This window comes from Peromyscus californicus, unplaced genomic scaffold, assembly GCF_007827085.1.
Source record: "Peromyscus californicus insignis strain IS unplaced genomic scaffold, ASM782708v3 Scaffold_6__1_contigs__length_162567912, whole genome shotgun sequence".
In the NCBI taxonomy this organism is placed as follows: domain Eukaryota; kingdom Metazoa; phylum Chordata; class Mammalia; order Rodentia; family Cricetidae; genus Peromyscus; species Peromyscus californicus.
Genome location: NW_026294584.1, coordinates 59,486,534 through 59,507,261, shown reverse-complemented (window position 1 = coordinate 59,507,261; position 20,728 = coordinate 59,486,534). Strand labels below are relative to the sequence as shown.

The following is a 20,728-nucleotide window of genomic DNA, read 5'->3' as shown; positions in this document are numbered from 1 at the left end:
ACTGCAAAGATGGACCTTGTGGGCCCCAGTCCTTGTCTCAGAGCCCGGGAGGTCTCGGTCTTCCCTCCCCTCTCCCTTGCTCTCAGTCACTGCGGAGAAAAGGGGGCGAGGGTGCAGACCGAGCGGCTCCTCCTGCCCGCAGGGGGCGCTGTGGGGCGGAGCGACGGCCGCGTCGCACCCGCGCGGGGGCTGGCGCTGGGTTTGGGGGGATTGTGGCCTGGGGTCGGGGAGGAGCGGGTCCCCGCCTCGTCGCCGGGGAGCGTGGGCGTCGCCGGGGCCAAGGCCCAGGCTAGGCGTGTCCGCGCTGGCCATGGCCGGACCCGCTCGGGTAAGGGCCCCGCGCGGACCGGGCTCAGGGCGGGGCGGGGCCGCGGGCTGTGCGTGCGGCGGCGTGGGGACCCCGACAAAGCCGGGTCCGCGCGGCGGTCGCGGGCGCCACCGACCGCGGCGGCTTCACAGCCTTCTCTCACGATCGCAGCAAACGCCTTCGGGGTCTGGGTTTCCGAAGGTTTGCAGTGGAATCCTGCGGGGTTTACGAGGTCATAATTTAGCCGCAGACTGGCGTTCACTGCGTTCACGTTGTGCGTGAGGAAGGACCTCATGCCAGGAGGTCTACGAAAAGGGCTGTAAAATCGGCATGGAGCTCGCGCCCTGTGATTATTTCGTGTTTTGTTGAAATCAGGGAGTAGAGGGAATGGCTGGTTTTTATTATGCTGCTCTAACTGCTCTATTAAGCATTCTTGATTATTAAATAAGGCAGAGATAAGTAATTTTAAAACACCCTGTACGTTCTCGACGAATGTACAGTTTTTCAGGATTACATATACAAAAGGTAGGCAGTGCAGTTATAAACAGAATTTTGAGTAGACGGGAGCTGGCCATTTCTGTAGATAGAAAAATAAACAATAAAACATTCTTCCGTAAATCCTTTTCAGTTTCATGAAATGACAGATATTTGTGAATTTATTAAAAGTAGATAATAAAGCTCAGTAGATAATAAAAGCAAAAGATACAGTAGTTCTTCCTAATCCACAGGATATGTTCTCTGACCTCCAGTGGGTGCCTAAAATGGAGTATCATAGGAGGAGCTCTAATGTAATACTTTACTGTCTTAACCAAAGCCCCTGCTGTACACTATTGCTGTGGAACTCTTGCAGTTTAAATTATGACGGCAAAACTGGCATGACTTTGTTCTTGTTGTTATCATCTTCACAATTTCACAGGTTGAGGGTTCATTCTTGCTACAAATTTTAGCAACTTCAGCATAGAAAAATTCTTTTAAAGTGGGAAAGTGGGAGACTTTCACTTTTCTCCTAAAGGAAACACTTTGAAGCTGGACCTGGCACTGGGGAGGCGGAAGCAGGAGGATTGCTGCCAGATTTGGGGCAGTCGGACCTGGGGCGTGAGACCTTGTCTCAAATGCCAAAACAAAGTACAACTTTACAGCTTCTCTTTGACATTTTTATCTGAATTACCACAATACATACTCTTTCACTTTGGTGGCATTATTAAGAAAAGTAAGGGTGTGCGAACACATACTCTGATATAGAAGAGTAGTGGGTAATTTTTTGTATGGGCTGTGTTTTCTTAGCTGATAACCACTAGCACACCTCCTGAAATTGTTTTGTTTTGTTTTGTTTTGTTGTTATTGTTGTTGTTGTTTTGGTTTTTCAAGACAGGGTTTCTCTGTGTTGCTTTGCGCCTTTCCTGGAACTCACTTTGTAGACCAGGCTGGCCTCGAACTCACAGACACACAATCAAAACAGTCTCCAGGCTTTGCCTGTGTCCCATGGAGGGCAAATTGTGGACGAGAACCATTAACTTCGTATTTCTCACAGAAGAAACTGCACATAAACAAATATGAAATTTTCATTTGTTTTTCCTTAATACATTCGCCATGTTAGTACAAATTAGTGGGTTTGTTTTTGTTTTTGCTTTTGTTTTTTGAAACAGGGTCTCTCTGCATATCCCTGGCTGGCCTGGAACTCGCTCTGTAGACCAGGCTGGCCTGGAATCCAAGATCCATCTGCCTCTGCTTCCTGAGTGCTGGGATTAAAGGCGTTCGTTACTACACCCAACACAAAATTATTGTTTTAAAATAAGTACTATGACACAAGTAACTTGCATTTACTTAAAATATTGGATTTTGCCAGGTAATGGTGGCACATGCCTTTAATCCTAGCACTCAGGAGGCAGAGGCAGGTGGATCTCTCTGATTTTGAGGCTAGCCTGGTCTTTAGAGTGAGTCTAGGATGTCCAGGGCAGAGAAACCCTGTCTCAAATAAAATTGAAATAATACATACTTTAGTAGCCATAGAAAACAAACACATGCCAAAAACAAACGAAGCTAAAATAGGTTTTAAAGAAATCGGGTGTAGGTAGGGTTATAGTCAGATAGCAAGAGTGGTTTTTTTTTTTGTTTTTGTTTTTTTTTTGGTTTTTCAAGACAGGGTTTCTCTGTGTAGTTTAGGTGCCTGTCCTAGATCTCGCTCTGTAGACCAGGCTGGCCTCAAACTCACAGAGATCCACCTGACTCTGCCTCCGAAGTGCTGGGATTAAAGGCATATATCACTGCTGCCCAGCTAGCAAGAGTATTTTCAACTAACAAATATAATTTGCATGGTTCTAATTATGAACTTCAACTATTTTTCTAGTCCACCATAATAAACACAAATACTAAATAGTTTTGAGCTAGGGATATCACTTACAGGTAGAGAAGTTGCCTAACGTGTGCAAGGTCCTGGGTTCAGTTACACACACACACACACACACACACACACACACACACGCACGCACGCACGCACACACACACATGCACGCACGCACACACGCACACTTTAAAACTCAGGTTGTTTATACCCTTTGACTTAGTAATACTCCAGTTTAGGCTTTATTCTATGAAAATGAAAGTCCTGGTACATAAGGAAACCCATCCGAGGGGAGGCAAAGCATGGTGGCGTTTGTCTTTTAATCCCAGCACTAGAGACAGAGGGAGGTAGATCTCTGAGATCTAGGTCAGTCCAGGTCTATATAGGACGTGAGAACCTGTCTTAAAATAAATACATAAAATTTACAGAGAAGAGAGAAGCAGTGTGTGTATGGCCCATTAATGGGCTCTGTCTCCTTGTGGAATACGATGTAATCATGCAATTTACGCCAGTGTGAGTTGGCTTCCTGTATTGGTCTGAACAAATGGCCATGACACATTGAGAGATTGAGGTTTCACACTGATTTGGTTTCATGTTTGTAAAGAACTTACCGTCCCGCACATACAGATGTGAGGTTTGAAGACACATGAGATGGATGTAGTGGCGACAGCAGAGCATAGAGGAGAGGAAACAAACCATTTTGTTTATTTAATTACATTTTTTCCTTCATGTTTTTTTTTATGTATATGGGGGTTTTGTCTGCATGTGTGTCTGTGCACCACGTGTGTGCAGTGTCCGTGGAGAACAGAAGAGGGCATTAGGTTCCCTGGGACTGGAGTTATGGATGGTTGTGAGCTACTATGTGGGAGCTGGGAATTAAACCTGGGCCCTTAGGAGGAGCATCCAGTGCTCTTGACTGTTGAGCCATCTCTCCAGCCCACAAATCACACCCCTTCCCCCCAGACAGGGTCTCACTGTGTAGCCCTGGCTGTCCTGGAACCCATTCTGTAGACTAAGCTGGCCTCAGACACCCAGAGATCCACCTGCCTCTGCAAATCCCTTTTGTGGAAGAGACTGCTGAATCAAAACAACTGTCCACTCCATGAGTCTCAACTAAACAATGAGGATGAATTGGAGTCACTTGTAGCGATTGTGACTGTATCTGTATGTCTTTCACTTCAGTTACCGATGACTTTTGAAGATGTGGCCATTTATTTCTCTGAGCAAGAGTGGCGGCATTTGGAAGCATGGCAGCAGGAACTTTACAAGCATGTCATGAGAACCAATTATGAGATTCTTGTCTCTCTAGGTAAGAAGTTTTCAACTCCTGGGGTGAGTCTTGCAACTGATCTTCTGAGAGCCCCTCAAGCACTTGATACTCCTGTTGGGTGGCAAGATTGCTTAGGTACTAACCCAGAAAAGCCTGTTAGTTCTTTGTTGTTGTTGTTAATAATAAAGTACACATTACACTTCCTTACTCAGGGTAGACGGTACAGGACAGTATTTAAGACAACATGTGATGTCACATAGTCAGAGGTAGCTAAGGCATATGTTAAAACTTTTCCCATCACAGTTTTCTCTGAGATTGCCTGATTTTCCACTGAGAAGCACACCTGCCTTATCCCGTAAAGGACCTGTGTGCCTTAACCTAGAAATTGGGCTCCTTGCAGCTTTACAGCGGGGTTAAAGACTGCAAGACACTAACGGTCTTCTCTGTAGTGTGGTTCTGAAAGAGTGCACATTGAGGTGATTAAGTGTGACTGAATCTGATTAGGATAATGGATGTTTTTCCTTCTTGGGTTCTATCATCACCACCATCATCATCATCATCATCATCATCCCTCCTCTTCCTGTGTGTGATTCTGGAGAGAACATCCAGGTCTTTGCATGTGCTAGGCAAGGGCCTTACCACTTGAATTAAACTTACATCTCCTTTATAGTTATTGGTTTTTTTTTTTTTATTTTTGTTGCTGTTTTATAGTTTTTTGAGACAAGGTCTCACTTACTGTATAGCTGAGGCTGTCCTGGAACTCTCTGTATATAGCTCAACCTAGCTTCCAACTCACAAAGATCTACTTGCCTCGAGTGCTGGGATTAAAGGTGTATAGCAGCCAGGTGTGGTGGCACACCCTGGTAAGATATGCTGAAGAGGCAGAGGCAGGAGGATTATAAATTTGAGGCCAGTCTGGGCTATATAGTGAATTCTAGGACATGATGGGTTACACAGAGATGCTATTAAATAAATAAATAAATAAATAAATAAATAAATAAATAAATAAATAAATAAATAAATAAATAAATAAATAAATAAAATGGCGTGAACCATATGCCTGGCTAATTTTTCTTATTTATCAAATGAATTTTTAAGTGAGTCTGGAGCTGGAGAGATGAGTCAGTATTTCAGTAGTGAAAACACCTACTTTGGCAGCATGAAAATCTGAATTTACAGGCTCAGAACTCACATAAAAAGATGGCACATGCCTGTTTATAATCCCATTGATGGGCCAGGTGAGAGGTGAAGACCGGTGGATCCCTAGAAGATTGAAGGCCACCTAGCCTGACCTACATGGCAAAAAGATTGAGGCTAATGACAGATCCTGTCTCAAAATTTAAAAGGTGGAATGTAGCAGGTCTTTCTTTGCACTACCAGCTCCCAGATAATGACACAGAGACTTTCTATTAATTATGAAAGCTTGGCCTTAGCTTAGGCTTGTTCCCAACTAGCTCTTAAAACTTAAATTAACCCACTTGTATTAATCTACATTCTGTTTCATGGTTTGTTACCTCTCCTCAGTACCATATGTCCTACTTCCTCCGAGTTTGGCTGATGAATCTCCTGCCTCAGATTTGAATCTCTCAAATGTAGCCAGACACTTCTCCCACCCATGGTCCCGCAGCCGCTTATAAAGTAAACACACAGAGGCTTATATTAATTACAGACTGTATGGCCTATGGCTCAGGCTTCTTGCTAGCTAGCTCTTACAACTTAACTGAACCCATTCCTATTAATCTGTCTTGTCACACGGCTTTGTGGCATTACCTGTTCTCTCATATCTTGCTTCTCCTAACAGCAGCTCACAGCATCTCCATCATTCCATTCTTCATCTCTGTCTTCAGTTTTAATGTACCACCTAACCTTATTCTGCCTCACCATTGGCCAAACAGCTTTATTTATCAACCAATGAGAGCAAAACCTATTCACAGTGTACAGAAAGATATCCCACAGCAAGATTCTTTCCCAGAGTTCCTATCTCTCCCTGGATGTCCTGCCTATCCTCTCCTGCTTAGCTATGGGCAGTTCAGCTCTTCATTAAACCAACCAGAAGGTGCCTTAGGCAGGTGAGGAAGGACAGAGACACATTTTCATACAGTTTACAAAAAGATTGTCCCTATAGTAAAAGGTATCCTGAGAACCAATACCCAAGGTTATCCCTTGACTTCCAAATGCATGCCACGTACCTCCCAACATACACACATACAAAATTATTGGAATTTTTCCCAAGGGCCTGCCCTTTGCAAATCATTCCCAGAGTCCTGGGGAAGACGCTATGTTCAGCGTGGGGTTGGTTATCTGAGGGAAAAGAATCTGTGTACACCATGCTCTTTCGTCCGTTACTTTATTACTTTGAGACAAAATTCTGTCCTCATAGCTTCTGTTCTTAACTCACACTCAGCGGCTCTCTGTCCCGTCTTTTCCCGTCCTCTTAGAGCCCTAGTAACTAAGCTCTTGTGCTCTCGATCTCATCCTCCACCCCTCCATCCTCCATCTGTACTTCCTCTTTTCCTCTTCTGACCTGGTTCAAACCTACCTATAGTCTGCAAAACTTTTCCTTGCTCTTTCTTCCTCATCCCAAGCCATTCTGCCTTATCATCTATAGATACTGCCTTATTCCTCTAGCCATGGGACTCTGCTAGGACCAGGAATTCTCTCCCAGCTATCACTGCACCTGGTTATGCAAAAAACTCTATTGTCCTGAGTCAGTGATTCTGCAATGCTACTAGGCCTGAAAGAAAAGGATGGTCTGAGCTTCATTTGCACAAGAAACAAAGCTATGCATCTACAATCTGCCTGTCTCTTAGGCTCTGTAGGGGTGTTACCTAGTAGATCAGCAGTAGGTCTGAGAAGCTTATACTGTTTGCCATAAGGCCTGTAGTATATGAGTGCGCAAGAATTTCATAGCAGAAGACAGCTGATATATTAAAAGCTGAATAACACCAAATATTCCTTGATATTCTTTTTTTTTTTTAATTTTATGTGTTCATGAGTACTTTATCTCTGGAGCTATAGACCGTTGTAAGCTGCTGTCTGGATGCTGAGAATTGAACCCAGGTCTTCTGGAAGAACAGATCTCTGTGAGTTTGAGGCCAGCCAGAACTACATACTGAGATGTCAGACATCATCATCATCACAATAATAATAACAGTAATAAAGCATTTTCCCATTTGTTTTTTAATTAAATAAAACATCATTAGATATGTGGAGACTATGAAAAATGGCACAATTGCTATAACATGTCTAGATAGACCAGGAAGTGCTGATAGATGGGTGAGTCTGTTTGTCAACATATCATATATTGTTCCAGAGTAGATTTTGAGAAATTTAAAATTGATGTGCCTTATAACACCCAAACCAAACTACCCTGTTGGACTTCTCTGTACAGATAATGGACTTCCAAAACCACAACTAATATCCTCGATTGAACTTGGGAGAGAGCTCTTTGGCAGCTGGGGAGAAGAACAGAAACTAGAGAAAGGGACTCACTCCTCTATAGATGATGTGCACTTTCATCCAGTTATTGAGGAACGGCTAATTGAGAGTGAGTATGAAGAGCCTGGTGTCCTAAAGTGGATGTTGTGATGTACACTTGTAATCTCTGCACTTGGGAGATGATGCAAGAGGAGAGGAGCCCCAAGTTATCCTCATCAGCATAGTGAGTTAAGTCCAGTCTGAACTACACGAGGCCCTATCTCAGAAAAGAAAGAAACCATGGTCTTACCCAAACACATCACATTCCGACTTCTTGTTTTTCTTTCTCTGATCTTTTCTTCCTGTTTGACTGACCTGAGGCTTGATGTTGCATATATTTTAGAGAAAGGCAGTAAAGCATAGTGGTTAGGCATGTGACTGCTAAAGCCTGAGTCTGATCTCTCCATTTGTAGGTGACTGTCATTTTCTATTGTTGTGACAAAATACCATGACCATGACAACTACTAAAAGAAGGTTTTAACTAGGGGCTGATGGCTGCAGAGGCCTAGAGTCCATGACCATCATGGCATGGGGCATGGTAGCAGGCAGGCAGGCATGGCAGTAACACTGGAGCAGTAACTGAAAACTCACATCTCATCCACAAGTAGAGACAGAGAAAGCTAACTGGGAATGGCATGGGCTTTTGAAATCTCAAAGCCCACCCCACAGTGATGCACCTCTTCCAGTAAGGCCACACCTCCTAATCTTTGCCAAACAGTTCTACCAACTAAGGGCCCTGTGTAGATGTAACCAACGGTCTTATTAAATAAGAAACACAGAGCTGATTCAGAGAAGAAAGCCAAGAGGTCAGAGCTAAGAGCCTCACCCTTCCTGATTCAGGGATCCTGTTCAGCCAAGAGAGCTCTCCGAAAGGGATCTACTTCCTGTGTGTATGTCTTTATATACTCTAGCTGTTCTGCCTTCTCATTGGTTGTAAACCCAAACATGTGACTGCCTTGTCACTGCCTGAATGTACCGCCCTCCAGGTCCTTAAAGGCGTGCGCCACCGCCGCCATGCACTTGCTATGGCTCTAATAGCTCTGACCCCCAGGCAACTTTATTTATTAACATACAATTAAAATCACATTTCAGTACAAGTAAAATACCACCACATTTCCCCTTTTCTATTTTAATAAAAAGGAAAAAAAAGAAAAGGTTATAACTAACAAAAGAAAAACTATATACAAAAGTACAATGACTATATACAATATATACAAGTAATAAATGTCTAAACAATGTCTAGTCCATTTGTAGTTGACAAATACAGAGAAAATTTCATTATCTATCCTATTTTGTTAAGTCCAAAATGTATCACTTTCTATCCTAATTAATCTTCAACTATAACTAACTAACCTTCAACTCCCTCAGAGACCCAAGAAGGAAATAATATTAGCTAACAAAAATAAAAACAGGAAGTGCACATGAGCAACTTCCAAAAAATTTGTGAGTTGACAGAAACAGACAGCTGTCTGGACAGTCACCTGAGGTTTCTCCGAAGTGCTGGGGCATCATCTTCAGCCTATAGGCTTAGTATATCTGACAGACTCATTTGTGAAGTAGGATGTACACAAGGTCAACAGTTCAACCTCACATTGAGTGAGAGTAGTCCATGTACCAGAAACACCTGAATTCCACTAGTGTCATGTCATGATTCAGGATTTTAAATTCTGGAAATTGTTGATAGTTTTTTAATTCAGCTGTCCATTCTTCTTGACTGTGTATATATGGCTTCATCTCAGCATCCCATTCTTCTCCATATCCCTCTATCAAATGCCAGTCTACTATTGAGAGGTGTGAGCTTAGTTACTCTTCAAGAATAACTGTTTCAGCTGCTGTTCCATTGCACATCAGAGGCCATCGGCCCACTGCCTGTTCAGCTGCCTTCGAAGAAAAGGGCACTGTACCTTTTTCGAATTGCGAAGGCCACTTCAGGGATGGTGCCATATTGTCCTGGCCTCTGAAGATGCCTTTTGATAAAGCCATAACCACACTTGTTTTGGCAAGAATCAGTAATCCTTTGTTTTATGTCCTGTCTGTCCATTTTGTCCTGTTGATTCGAGGATACTTTGTTGTCCAGTGGCTAACTTTTGCCACAATGAAAGTTAACTCCATATGCAGTTTCTTCAATGCCCATATTTTCTCTGAAGTAGATTGGTACTGCCAGGAGCCGACATGTCTCATAATCATAACAAAAAAGAAAAATTTTCTAAGTTATTAAAACATTTTAAATGCCATATTCTGTAGATCTCTGAAGGGTTTGAAGATGACCTGTCTAAAATATATCTGCTCAATTTTTAAGACATATCTAATATGACTACAAGTTCTATTGTAATGTCTAACTACTAACTTTCATTTCTTTATATCCTAATAGTTGGTAATAATAACATTCAAGGATCAGAAAATTGCATTGTTAAATGAACGGTATAAGTACAATTAGAAATATACATATAGCATTTTCTAACAATATCAATTTCAATATATATATAATTTGTATACAATATAAAACAATCCAATCCAATGTAAAATATTTAAAACTAGTAATTGTCTTTTTCTTCTTCTTTCTTTCTCTCTTTTTTTTAAACAAGAACCTTAAATCTAATCTCCTTTGCTTAGCCTTTTTCCTAACCCTTGACAACAACTTGTAACCAACCCCCCTAAACAATTAAAATTATCCCAGACCCAAAACCCATTAAAAAGACCAAAAAACCACCCGCCCCACACCACCTCTTTGGGAATGTGGGCGTCGTATTCTTAAAATTGCTTCCTGCTGGGTATGGGCGAAGGTATCTTTATCCTGAAAGAAAAATTTTAGGTTAATTGTCAAATTCTAGGAAAGGTAACTATGTCCTTCATTATCCAGTCTGTGTATAATGCCGAAGTTCAGGGTTTATCTCAAGTCCTTATTCAAGTAGTCTTTGAGACTGGATCATCTCAGCTAGTCATCTCAAAATTGCTCTGAGCACCTTGTAGTTCAAAGCTGATCTGTAGATAATGTTTGTCAGCTTAGTGATGTTATTATTGTCCACGTGGAATTGTTGTTGTTGTGGGGCCCCAACTTCTTCCTGGAGACTTCAGTTGATGTTAGGCCTGGCCGTGATTTCCTGCAGAAAACTGATAAGAGACTCGAACACAAAGACATATATATGCAGCTAATTGAAGCCTTTTTTCTAGAATTAGTTAGTACTCTATATGACCATTCATATCTTAACAAAGTTTAAAATGTATATATATCTATATATATTAATCTTGTAAATTTTGATATAAAATTTATACTTTAAGAAAAGTTTTAAAGAATCAGAATAGAATCAAAGAGTTGAGATTAGTAATAGAATAGTCCCTTAATTAATTTGGCTTTTCTCCTGTCTCATAGCAGAAGATGGCTCTTTTATTCTGGCATGATACAGGGAGTTTGCATTTTCCTTTTAACAACATGCTTGAGTTTAAAGAAGGAGAGAGCCATTCTCCAACTCCAAAGTCAGCTTTAAATTTTAATTGAACTGGGACTATTAGAAGACCAATAGTGTTAAATTTTTAGAGAAAAGCAGAAACAAACCTTTAGGAAGACATAAAATTTTTTAGATAATATATACCCATACACCGTTTCACTCTGTTTCCTGGGATAGATGATTTGTCCCTTTTCGTCAGTTGTCTCATTTGTCCAGTGTTCTTCAGATTCCTTAACCTTCATTCTCCTAAAAGACAAAAACAAAAACCTTTCCCCAAGACTAATTTTGGGGATGTTCCTTTTTGGCAAGTTATTATCTGATTAAATGAAAAGACATGTTTTACTGGTATAAGTTAGTTTTAATTGGATGTTCATGCTGGTTGAAGAACTATCACTTCCTCTAATTAAGAGGTTTCTCTTGTTCAAACCTTTTGAAATTGCTTCTCCTACCCACGTATCATCATGCTCATGAGCTTCAACATTAACCGTGTCTCTAATTCAATCTTCCAAAGGTGCAGATCTTGCCTTTAACGGCCTGATTATTGTTTTGCATGCTGCATTCGCATTCTCAAAGGCCAAAGATTCAATTATTATCTTACTAGCTTCTGAATCCGGGACCATTCTCTTTACTACTGAGGCCAGTCTTTGTAAAAAATCTGTGAAAGATTCTTTTGGGCCTTGTACAACCTTTGTAAATGACTCAGTTTTTTTTCCTGGTTCCTCAACTCTGTCCCATGCATTCAAGGCTGCTGTTCGACATAAAATTAGGGTTTGGACATCATATAAACATTGTGCTTGTGCTGAAGCATATTGACCTTCTCCAATAAGCTGATCCTGGCAGACTTGTATTCCTTTATCCCTCCACTGTTTTTCTATGTTTTTAGCTTCATCCTTGAACCAAGTTAGCCATTGAAGCCTTTGACTGGGTTCAAGAACAGCTTGTGCCAGCTCCCGCCAGTCCTGTGGTACAATCCTATTATATGTTGACCAAGAGTTTAACATTTGCTTTACATATGGGGAATGCATGCCATAAGATACTATTGCCTCCTTAAACCTTCGTAAATCTAACATTTCAATTGGAGCCCAAATATTTTGTGTAGTCATTTGATCAGGCAACTGCTGTACGGTTACTGGACAAACTAAGGGTGACTGTGTGAAAACAGGCTTTCTTTCTGTAACCCTATGATCCAATCTTGAAGCAACTTCACTGTTAGTTTCTTCTGTCTGAGTTTTTACAGATTTATCAAGTTTTTCTAAAGCTGTCACCCTGGCACTTAAATTGACTATCTTTTTAAATACTAAAATGAGGATAAGCATAGTAATAAAATGCATAATTCGATCAACATTAATCTTCTCATATAGCTGTTCCATTGTCAGACTGCTTAAAATTGCAAACAAAGCCCAATTTTCTTCCAATGTACACAGAAAACCCATTTTTTTTTTAATGTGGAAAAAAAATTTCTCTTTTAAATAGTTTCCTTTAAAATATTTGATATATTAAGTGACTTACCAAGTCCTCGTAGAACAGTACCAATCCGAGGGAGTTTCAAAACAGCCACCTAGTGTCCGAGGTGTGAATCCAGAGAGAGAGAGAGAGAGAGAGAGAGAGAGAGAGAGAGAGAGAGAGAGAGAGAGAGAGAGACAGAGAGACAGAGAGACAGAGAGACAGAGAGAGAGAGAGAGAGAGAGAGAGAGAGAGAGAGAGAGAGCACGCAAGAACCGTAGCCGCAAGTTCTGCCTAAGAGCTTGAATCCAGCCACATGTTCCCGCTTGAGCCTAGTCAAGCCTTGGCTCTGGCTACCTTAAGCTCCAACCACGTGTGTTGGCTTTACAGGCAGGGGCCCTGTTCGGCAGGGCAGGCCTGAGTTGTCTGTAGCACCGGCTTTAAGCAAGTAGTTGAAGGTTAGTCCGGCCTGAGGCCAAGCCGACCTGGGCCCGGCCGGGCTAGGGAGCCGGCTGTCCTGGGAAACCGGACCTGCCACCAAGCCAAGTTAAGCGGTTTTTAATGGATTCTTGTCACGTTGGGCGCCAAATGTAGATGTAACCAACGGTCTTATTAAATAAGAAACACAGAGCTGATTCAGAGAAGAAAGCCAAGAGGTCAGAGCTAAGAGCCTCACCCTTCCTGATTCAGGGATCCTGTTCAGCCAAGAGAGCTCTCCGAAAGGGATCTACTTCCTGTGTGTATGTCTTTAGATACTCTAGTTGTTCTGCCTTCTCATTGGTTGTAAACCCAAACATGTGACTATCTCGTCACTGCCTGTATGTACCGCCCTCCAGGTCCTTAAAGGCGTGCGCCACCGCCGCCATGCACTTGCTATGGCTCTAATAGCTCTGACCCCCAGGCAACTTTATTTATTAACATACAATTAAAATCACATTTCAGTACAAGTAAAATACCACCACAGCCCTGTATTAAAACATATGAGTCTGTTGGGCCATTCCAATCCAAGAACCTACAGTAGAGTGTTAGAAAGGAGTAGTGTGTACAGTGCTGAAGTAGTCATTAATGGAAGCTGTTCTCACCAGTGGATGGGAAAGAACAAAGCTGAGATTGACTTTCCCTGTCTTCTTGAGCAAAGCAGTCTTTCAGCTGTGAGCCCCTATAATATCCAAAGAGAAGTAACATACTACTAATATACCATGGCACAGTGCAATGATTACTCTTCCAAAAATGAAGACTGGGGGTATAGCAAGAAAATAGAGGACTGAAGGAAGACCCACATCCAGCAGGGCAAACACTAAGCCCTGCAGGTCCATATCTACCAGCTGGGGCTTATGCTGGAATCATTTAGGTTCTACTGGCCTTGGGCAGCTCTGTCTCTCTAGCTCTGCCCCTATAGTACATCTGAGGTACTTCTTGGGCCAGCTCCAGATTGTTCCTGCAATTTTCCAGAGTTCGGGCATCTCTCCATAGAGAGACCCTGTCTCAAAAAGAAATTAATAATTTATTGTATTATTTATTATTTGTGTGTATGGTGTGTATGCCTGTGTAAGTTTGTATGCTCCGTGTGTATGCAGTGTCCACAGAGGCCAGAAGATGGAGTTGAATCCCATGGAATTGGAACCATCATGTGGGTGCTGGAAACAGAACCTGGGTCCTCTGCAAGAGCAGTCAGTCAGTCCTCTTAAACCACCCATCTGTCTCTCCTGCCATATTCCTCCTCACCTCTTTTTTTTTAAGCAGGATAAAGAGCCCCAAACCAGAAGCAATTAGCTTGGCAAGGTTTGCACAGTGGGCAAATGGGATTCATACCTACGCAGTCAGTTTCCAGGCCTTAGACCCTCCCTTCGAGACTGGGGTTTTCATCTTTTCACTTTCGTCATAACATTAACATAGCTCAGTTTAGTTTAGTTTCTGCAAATGGTTGTTGAACTCATTTTGGTCATGTTTTGTAGTTTACTGGGAGCAGGATGCTCCCACCACAGGTTGACTGTTTATGGGTCACTTTACCGGTGATGACTTTCAGTCATGCCATAGACAAAAGATTTACTGAATTTTTGTTTTCATTTACAGGTAGGCAGCATGCTGCAAAGTCAAGAGGAGTCACACGCCGTTTGCAGTTAAGTCCTCTGGAGAGTCAGCATTCCTTTGGGCTTGGTTTAGGAGGAAAGGAAGATGTTTCCCTCGGGTGTGACCAAGGCATCGGTCTTGTAAATGCACAGACACACAGCCTCGGGACTCTGGTTTCCACAGTGCACAGTTCCAGTGAGGCTGCCCCAAAAGAAGGACTCTGGAGTCACAGAACTCCGGATCTCCCTGGCTTGCAAAAAGTCACCTCTGGGCAGAGTACCCAACACTCTTGTCCTGTCTGTGGGGAGAACTCTCGGGAGGAGAATCACTTAGTGAAGCCCCGAAAGGGTCACCCCAAGAACCCATCATGTAGGGTCTGGAAGAAGGTCAGCAGGCAGGCTGAGTCACAGCAGCAGTGGGATTTCTCCTGTCCTGAGTGTGGGAAGAGCTTCTGCCTGAAGCAGTATTTGGTGAGACATCTAGATGCCCATACAAGGAGGAGACCACCTCAGTGCCCTACATGCAAAGTGCACTTCCATCATGAGTGTACCCTTTTCAGCTCTCACCTCAAGAACAGTTCTTCCCAGCACCCCAAATGTGTTCACCAATACCAGCAGAGCCAAGAGAGGCCAGCCTCCTGGAGGGAAGACACCATGGTGCCCTCAGGACAGAAGCCAGATCCCAGCCTGGACGATGAGGGCTGCTGCCACAAGGGTAGCAAGCTGAAGGCCCTGCAGTGTGGCTGCAGCCTAGGTGAGGACAAACCCTGCTCATGCACAGAATGTGGCGGTTGCTTCCTCTCACGGTCTAAGCAGGCCATCCTCTGCAGGACACACACAGGAGAAAAACCCTTTTGGTGTCCAGAGAGCAACAAGTGCTTCTGCCTGAGAGACCTGCAGATTGTCCACCGGAGTGTGCATGGTGAGGAGAGACGGTTCTCCTGTAGGAAGTGTGGGCAGGGCTTCACTAAACATTGCAAACTCACAGAACATACCCGAGACCTCAGTGGGGAGAAATCTTTCTGGTGTACCCAGTGTGGAAGGAACTTCAGCCCAAAGGGACAGCCGCTGAGGCACCCGCGCCTTCACCCAGAGGAAAAGCCCTTTCAGTGTACAATGTGTGACTTATGCTTCCGTCTGAAGAGCAGGTTGAGAGAAAGGCCATTCTCCTGCAGCGAGTGTGGCCGTGCCTTCACCCATCAGTGCAAGCTCCGTGAGCATCTCAGAGTGCACAGCGGAGAGAGGCCCTTTCGGTGTCCCGAGTGCCACAAGAGCTTCCGCCTGAAGGGCATCCTGAAGGCCCACCAGCGCACCCACAGCAAGGAGAGGCCGTTCTCTTGCGGGGAGTGTGGCAAGGGCTTTACCAGACAGTCTAAGCTCACAGAGCACTTCCGTGTCCACAGTGGAGAGAGGCCCTTCCAGTGTCCAGAGTGTGACAGGAGCTTTCGCCTAAAGGGGCAGCTGCTTAACCATCAGCGCCTACACACGGGAGAGAGACCCTTCCAGTGCCCGGAGTGTGGCAAGAGCTACCGTGTGAAGGCCGACATGAAGGCACACCAGCTGCTGCACAGCGGCCAGATGCCATTCTCCTGCCATTGTGGGAAGGGCTTTGCCAAACAGTCTAAACTCGTGGAACACATGAGGACACACACAGGAGAGAAGCCTTTTCAGTGTCCCAAGTGTGACAAGAGCTTCCGATTGAAGGCTCAGCTGCTCAGCCACCAGGGCCTGCATACAGGCAAGAGACCTTTCCATTGCCCCGAATGTGATAAAAACTTCCGGGAAAGGGGTCACATGCTCAGGCACCAGCGCATCCACAGGCCTGAGAGGCCCTTTGCCTGTGGAGACTGTGGGAAAGGTTTCATTTATAAGTCCAAACTGGTTGAGCACCTTAGAGTGCACACAAAGTCCTGTCAGGTTCCACGTGAGCCTGACATTAAGAAAAGGCTTAGCCAACTCTTTGCGATGATCGAGGCTGACTGGAGTTGAGGCCTCAACTTAATCGCCAGGGTAGCATGAAGGATGGTAGCTAAACCCACAGGAAAGCAGGTTTTAGGAGAAGGGGCTCTACTTTTATCAAAAAATATAACAAATTAAAAATTGGAAACTATGGAGAATTTTCTTTTTTGAAATACCACCAATTATATTTTCCCTCCCTTGGTAAAAAGGTATTTGTTCTTCCTCCCACTTTAACTGCATTTTGCCCAAATGCAGTTAGTTCAAAAGTCCTATCTTAAACCAGAAGGAAATCCCTCCAGTACCACTGTCAAAGCTAAAAGGGAAGTCTGTTTAATATCAAATCTACTCTGTTCTTTTCAGAATATGATTCTAAATGGTTAAATCCAGCAAATTTTATTCCTGTCGTGATACACTTTTTGATTTGCTTTTGATTCATTTATTTTGAATCCAATAGCAATAAGATGAAGTCTGAATTTCATGTGAATGCTGAAGTTTCTCGTCAGGGCCCTTGGTGATTAATGTGTGGTGTACCCTAAGAAAATGCTGATAGTCTGAGTTGAAGAAACAAAAGACCAAAGGTGTTGAGAGGTTTGGATCAAGATCGGAGTTAAGCCGGGCGGTGGTGGTGCACGTCTTTAATCCCAGCACTCAGGAGGCAGAGGCAGGCGGATCTCTGTGAGTTCGAGGCCAGCCTGGTCTACGAAGCGTGCAAAGCTACACAGAGAAACCCTGTCTCAAAAAAAAAAAAAAAAAAAAAAAAAAAAAAAAAAAAAAAAGATCGGGGTTGAATTGGTGGGTAAAGATTTGGGAGTTCCAGAGTAGAGATGCTACTTGGAGCAGAAGTGAGATTCCCAAGAATGAATGAATATTTAAGCAATTGCCTAAAGCATATGCAGAACACAAAACAGAGGTATCACAATATGTGAATGATTTATAGTCTCAAGTCTTTTTAAACTACAGAGATCAGAAAGGGATTCTTTTAAAATTTCAAATTCTAATGTTAGAGAAGGAAACAAAAGCCACCAAAGTCTCCCCAACAGCCTCAGGCCCAGGTGGTGACTGTATTGAGGTTCCTCCCTCTTACCTGCCCAACACAGTCTGACTATGTAGTCCTGGCTGGCCTGGAATTCACTATGTAGACCAGGCTGGCCTCAACTCACAATTATCTACTGCCTCGGTCCCCCAAGTTCTGAGATTAAAGGTGTGATCTTCCACATACAACTCACTGGACTTATTCCAGGGCAGGGATTTCTTGCATTGCACTTAACTGAAAAATCTAGAAATCCATGTGATGTTTCGTGGATAGGAAATACCTCGAACCAAACCTAACCCCACTACCTAACTAGTTAATCACAGAAGGAAGAAAAGAGGAGGTTGTTTTTTCAAATATAAAAGGGCAGCACAAGGGGAAAAAGGATGGACAAAACCAAGTGTTCAATGAAAAAAATCACAGGCAGGATAACCAGCAGCATCTCGGATGAGACCAAAAGCTTGGTAAGAAGGAAATCTTGAGATAAGGAAGATAGATCAATGATTAATAAGTTGTGATTTTGGAGACAAAGAGATGTTTTAGGGACAAAATGGAAACCTCTATCAGCTTGAATGCAATTCCTTGGCTCACTTTTTATCAAGACAGATTTTTGTCATTGTTTGTTCGTTTTTTTAAAATTTTTTTATGCGTATGGGTGTTTTACCTGCATGTATGTCTGTATACCATGTGCATGCCTGGTGCCCACAGCGGCCAGAAGAGGGTGTGTAGTATGCTCTGGCTCTGGAGTTATGGACTGTTGTGAACTGTCATGTGAGTGCCACGATTCAAACCCAGGCGCTCGACAAGAGTAGCAAGTGTTCTTAACTGGTGATCCGGTCCTCCAGCGCCTGCATTGACTAATGCTTTTCTGTATGTGTGTGTGTGTGTGTGTGTGTGTGTGTGTGTGTGTGTGTGTGTGCCAGCGCATGCGCCATGGTGCTTGTGTAGAGTTTAGAGGACAACCCCTCTTTTCTACCTTGTGTAGTCAGGGCCTCTGTCTGTCTCTATGCTGTATACTCCCTTGAGCTTTACGGGGACTGGCCTGTCTCTGCCTTCTACCTCAGAATGGAAATGCTGGATTACAGACAAGTACCATGGTGTCCAGCATTTTATTTTTAAATTATTTATTTAATCCTGTGTATGTACATGGGTCTATTCAGCTGTGTGCTTGTGCACTGGGAGGCCAGACTCATGGAATCCCCCAAGAATTACAGGTGGTGGGTGCTGGACTGGAATTCAGCTCCACAAGAGTGGTACACACTCTTTTGTTTGTTTTCGAGACAGGGTTTCTCTGTGTAGCTTTGCGCCTTTCCTGGATCTCACTCTGTAGACCAGGCTGGCCTCGAACTCACAGAGATCAGTCTGGCTCTGCCTCCCAAGTGCTGGGATTAAAGGTGTGCATCACCACCGCCCGGCAATGGTACAGACTCTTAATCACAACCACTGAGCCATCTCTCCAGCACTGAATGCAGTTTTTACTTGAGTTTTGAGGATCCAAACTGAGGTCATCAGGCTTGAGCACTTTTATCTGCTGAACCATCTCCCCAATCCAGGAGTCTGACTTTTAAAATGCTTCCTCAAATAGCATAAAATATTACAAAATGTACACTGAAAACTAGTTGGCACATAGGTTTTAATAGACATCAAATAAGCCGATCAAGGGGTAGAGTCTAGATTCAGCGTCATGCAGTCTGATTCCAGAAGACTTAAAATCTGATACACTTTTTTTTATAAAATTATGCTGTTTTTTTTATGTTTTAATGCTTAATTTCTACAAATTCCAACAGTGCTTCTCTTTTTAGTAGCAATATCAAATACTTAGAATACCCTAGCATTTAAAAACAATGAAACCTAAGGAGTATAATCTTCTTAAGGGGTTGTGATTACGGCTCCATGGTAATACACATGCATGGACTTGGAATGGTGCCCAGCACTATTAAAAACAAAACAAAACTTAAGGATTAATTCAGCTGGTAAGATTTTAAAAATTAGTGGCCAGTACCCTAGGCATAAAAAGGAAATGACTGAGCCAGCTCTCCATTTCTACAAACTTAGAAATAGCTTATCAAGAGCAATCCTCTGAAAAAAAAGATTTGCCCACCCTGTGTGGTAAGTAGCTGGAGATGCCTAAATGTGCATCTTGCCCTGTGACATCAAAGGCAGTCAGCACTCAGCTATAGGGAAATGCAATTAAAATGGCATCTACGGAAATATTATTATATTCTAAAACATGATCATATAATTTGAGTTCCAGGCCAGCCTGGTCTAAATAGCAAGTTGAAGGCCAGCTCGGGCTATGTAGTGAGACCTTGTCTAAAAAACAAAAACAAAACAGAAAATAAACAAACAAAACCTGGGGCCGGAGAGATGGCTCAGTGGTTAAGACCACTTACTGCTTTTGCAAATGATATGAATTCAGTTTCTAACACTCTTATTAGATGGTTCACAAGTACCTAAGTCCAGCCATAGGGGATTCAATGCCCTCTTCTGACCATTGCAGGCACCTAGCTAACACCTATACAACACATAATTTAAAAATAAAAGTGAGGGGCTGGAGAGATGGCTCGGCTATTCTTCCAGAAGACCTCAGTTTGATTTGCAGCACATACGTGGTGGCTTATAACCATTTGTAACTACAGTTATGGAAGTTCCAATACCTTCTTCTGGCCTCCTAAGGCACCAGGCATATAAGTAGTACAGAAACATATGTGAAAGCAAAATACCCATGCACATAAAATAAAAATGAAGGGCTAGGGCTGGAGAGATGGCTCAGAGGTTAAGAGCACCGACTGCTCTTCCAGAGGACCTGAGTTCAATTCCCAGCAACTACATGGTGACTCACAACCATCTGTAATGTGATCTGGTGCCCTCTTCTGTATGCATAATAAATAAATCTTAAAAAAAATGAAGGGCTAGACAGATGGTTAAAATTCAGTTCATAGCACCCACACTTTAGCTCCAGAAAATCCGATGACCTCTTCTGACATTTGAGGACACCAGGAATGCACATCCACATGGTGCACATGTATACATGCAGGCAAAACATGCTTCCACAGAAAATAAATCTAACAGTAAAAAAAATGAAATCTTAAAAAATGGAGAGATTACATTTGTTTTGTGTTGAGGGGGTTATATGAAGATGCATATCTTTTTTGCTTTGAGACAAGGCATTACTATCTTGTCCGGCTTGGCCTTGAAGTCCTGGGCTAAATCAATCTCCTGGTTCAGGCTCCAAAGTAGCTGAGACTACAGGCACACATCATCACAGCTAGATCAAAGAAAATATTTCTGAAAATAAATTCGTTTCTTCAGGCTTCCCTTGCTTCCCGTTCTAGTGAAAAGAGTTACATCAGAATTAAAAAAAAAAAAAAAAAAAAAAAAAGGGT

General features: G+C 42.9%; 1 protein-coding gene across 1 annotated transcript; it reads left to right on the top strand.

Annotated features, from left to right (window-relative positions):
* The first annotated feature begins 200 nt into the window (after nt 1-200).
* Nucleotides 201-16,463, top strand: Znf786 (zinc finger protein 786). Its single transcript, XM_052721115.1, has 4 exons — nt 201-328; nt 3,831-3,957; nt 7,310-7,465; nt 14,358-16,463. Exons 1-4 carry the CDS (start codon nt 311-313, stop codon nt 16,340-16,342), a joined length of 2,286 nt encoding a protein of 761 aa, XP_052577075.1. The 5' UTR covers nt 201-310; the 3' UTR covers nt 16,343-16,463.
* The last annotated feature ends 4,265 nt before the right edge of the window (nt 16,464-20,728 follow it).

Excerpts from the sequence above, each read along its gene's own strand:
- Znf786 (XM_052721115.1), top strand. Across the intron at positions 3,958-7,309 it reads TGAGATTCTTGTCTCTCTAG|ATAATGGACTTCCAAAACCA; the intron begins GTAAGAAGTTTT and ends TTCTCTGTACAG. Across the intron at positions 7,466-14,357 it reads TGAGGAACGGCTAATTGAGA|GTAGGCAGCATGCTGCAAAG; the intron begins GTGAGTATGAAG and ends TTTCATTTACAG.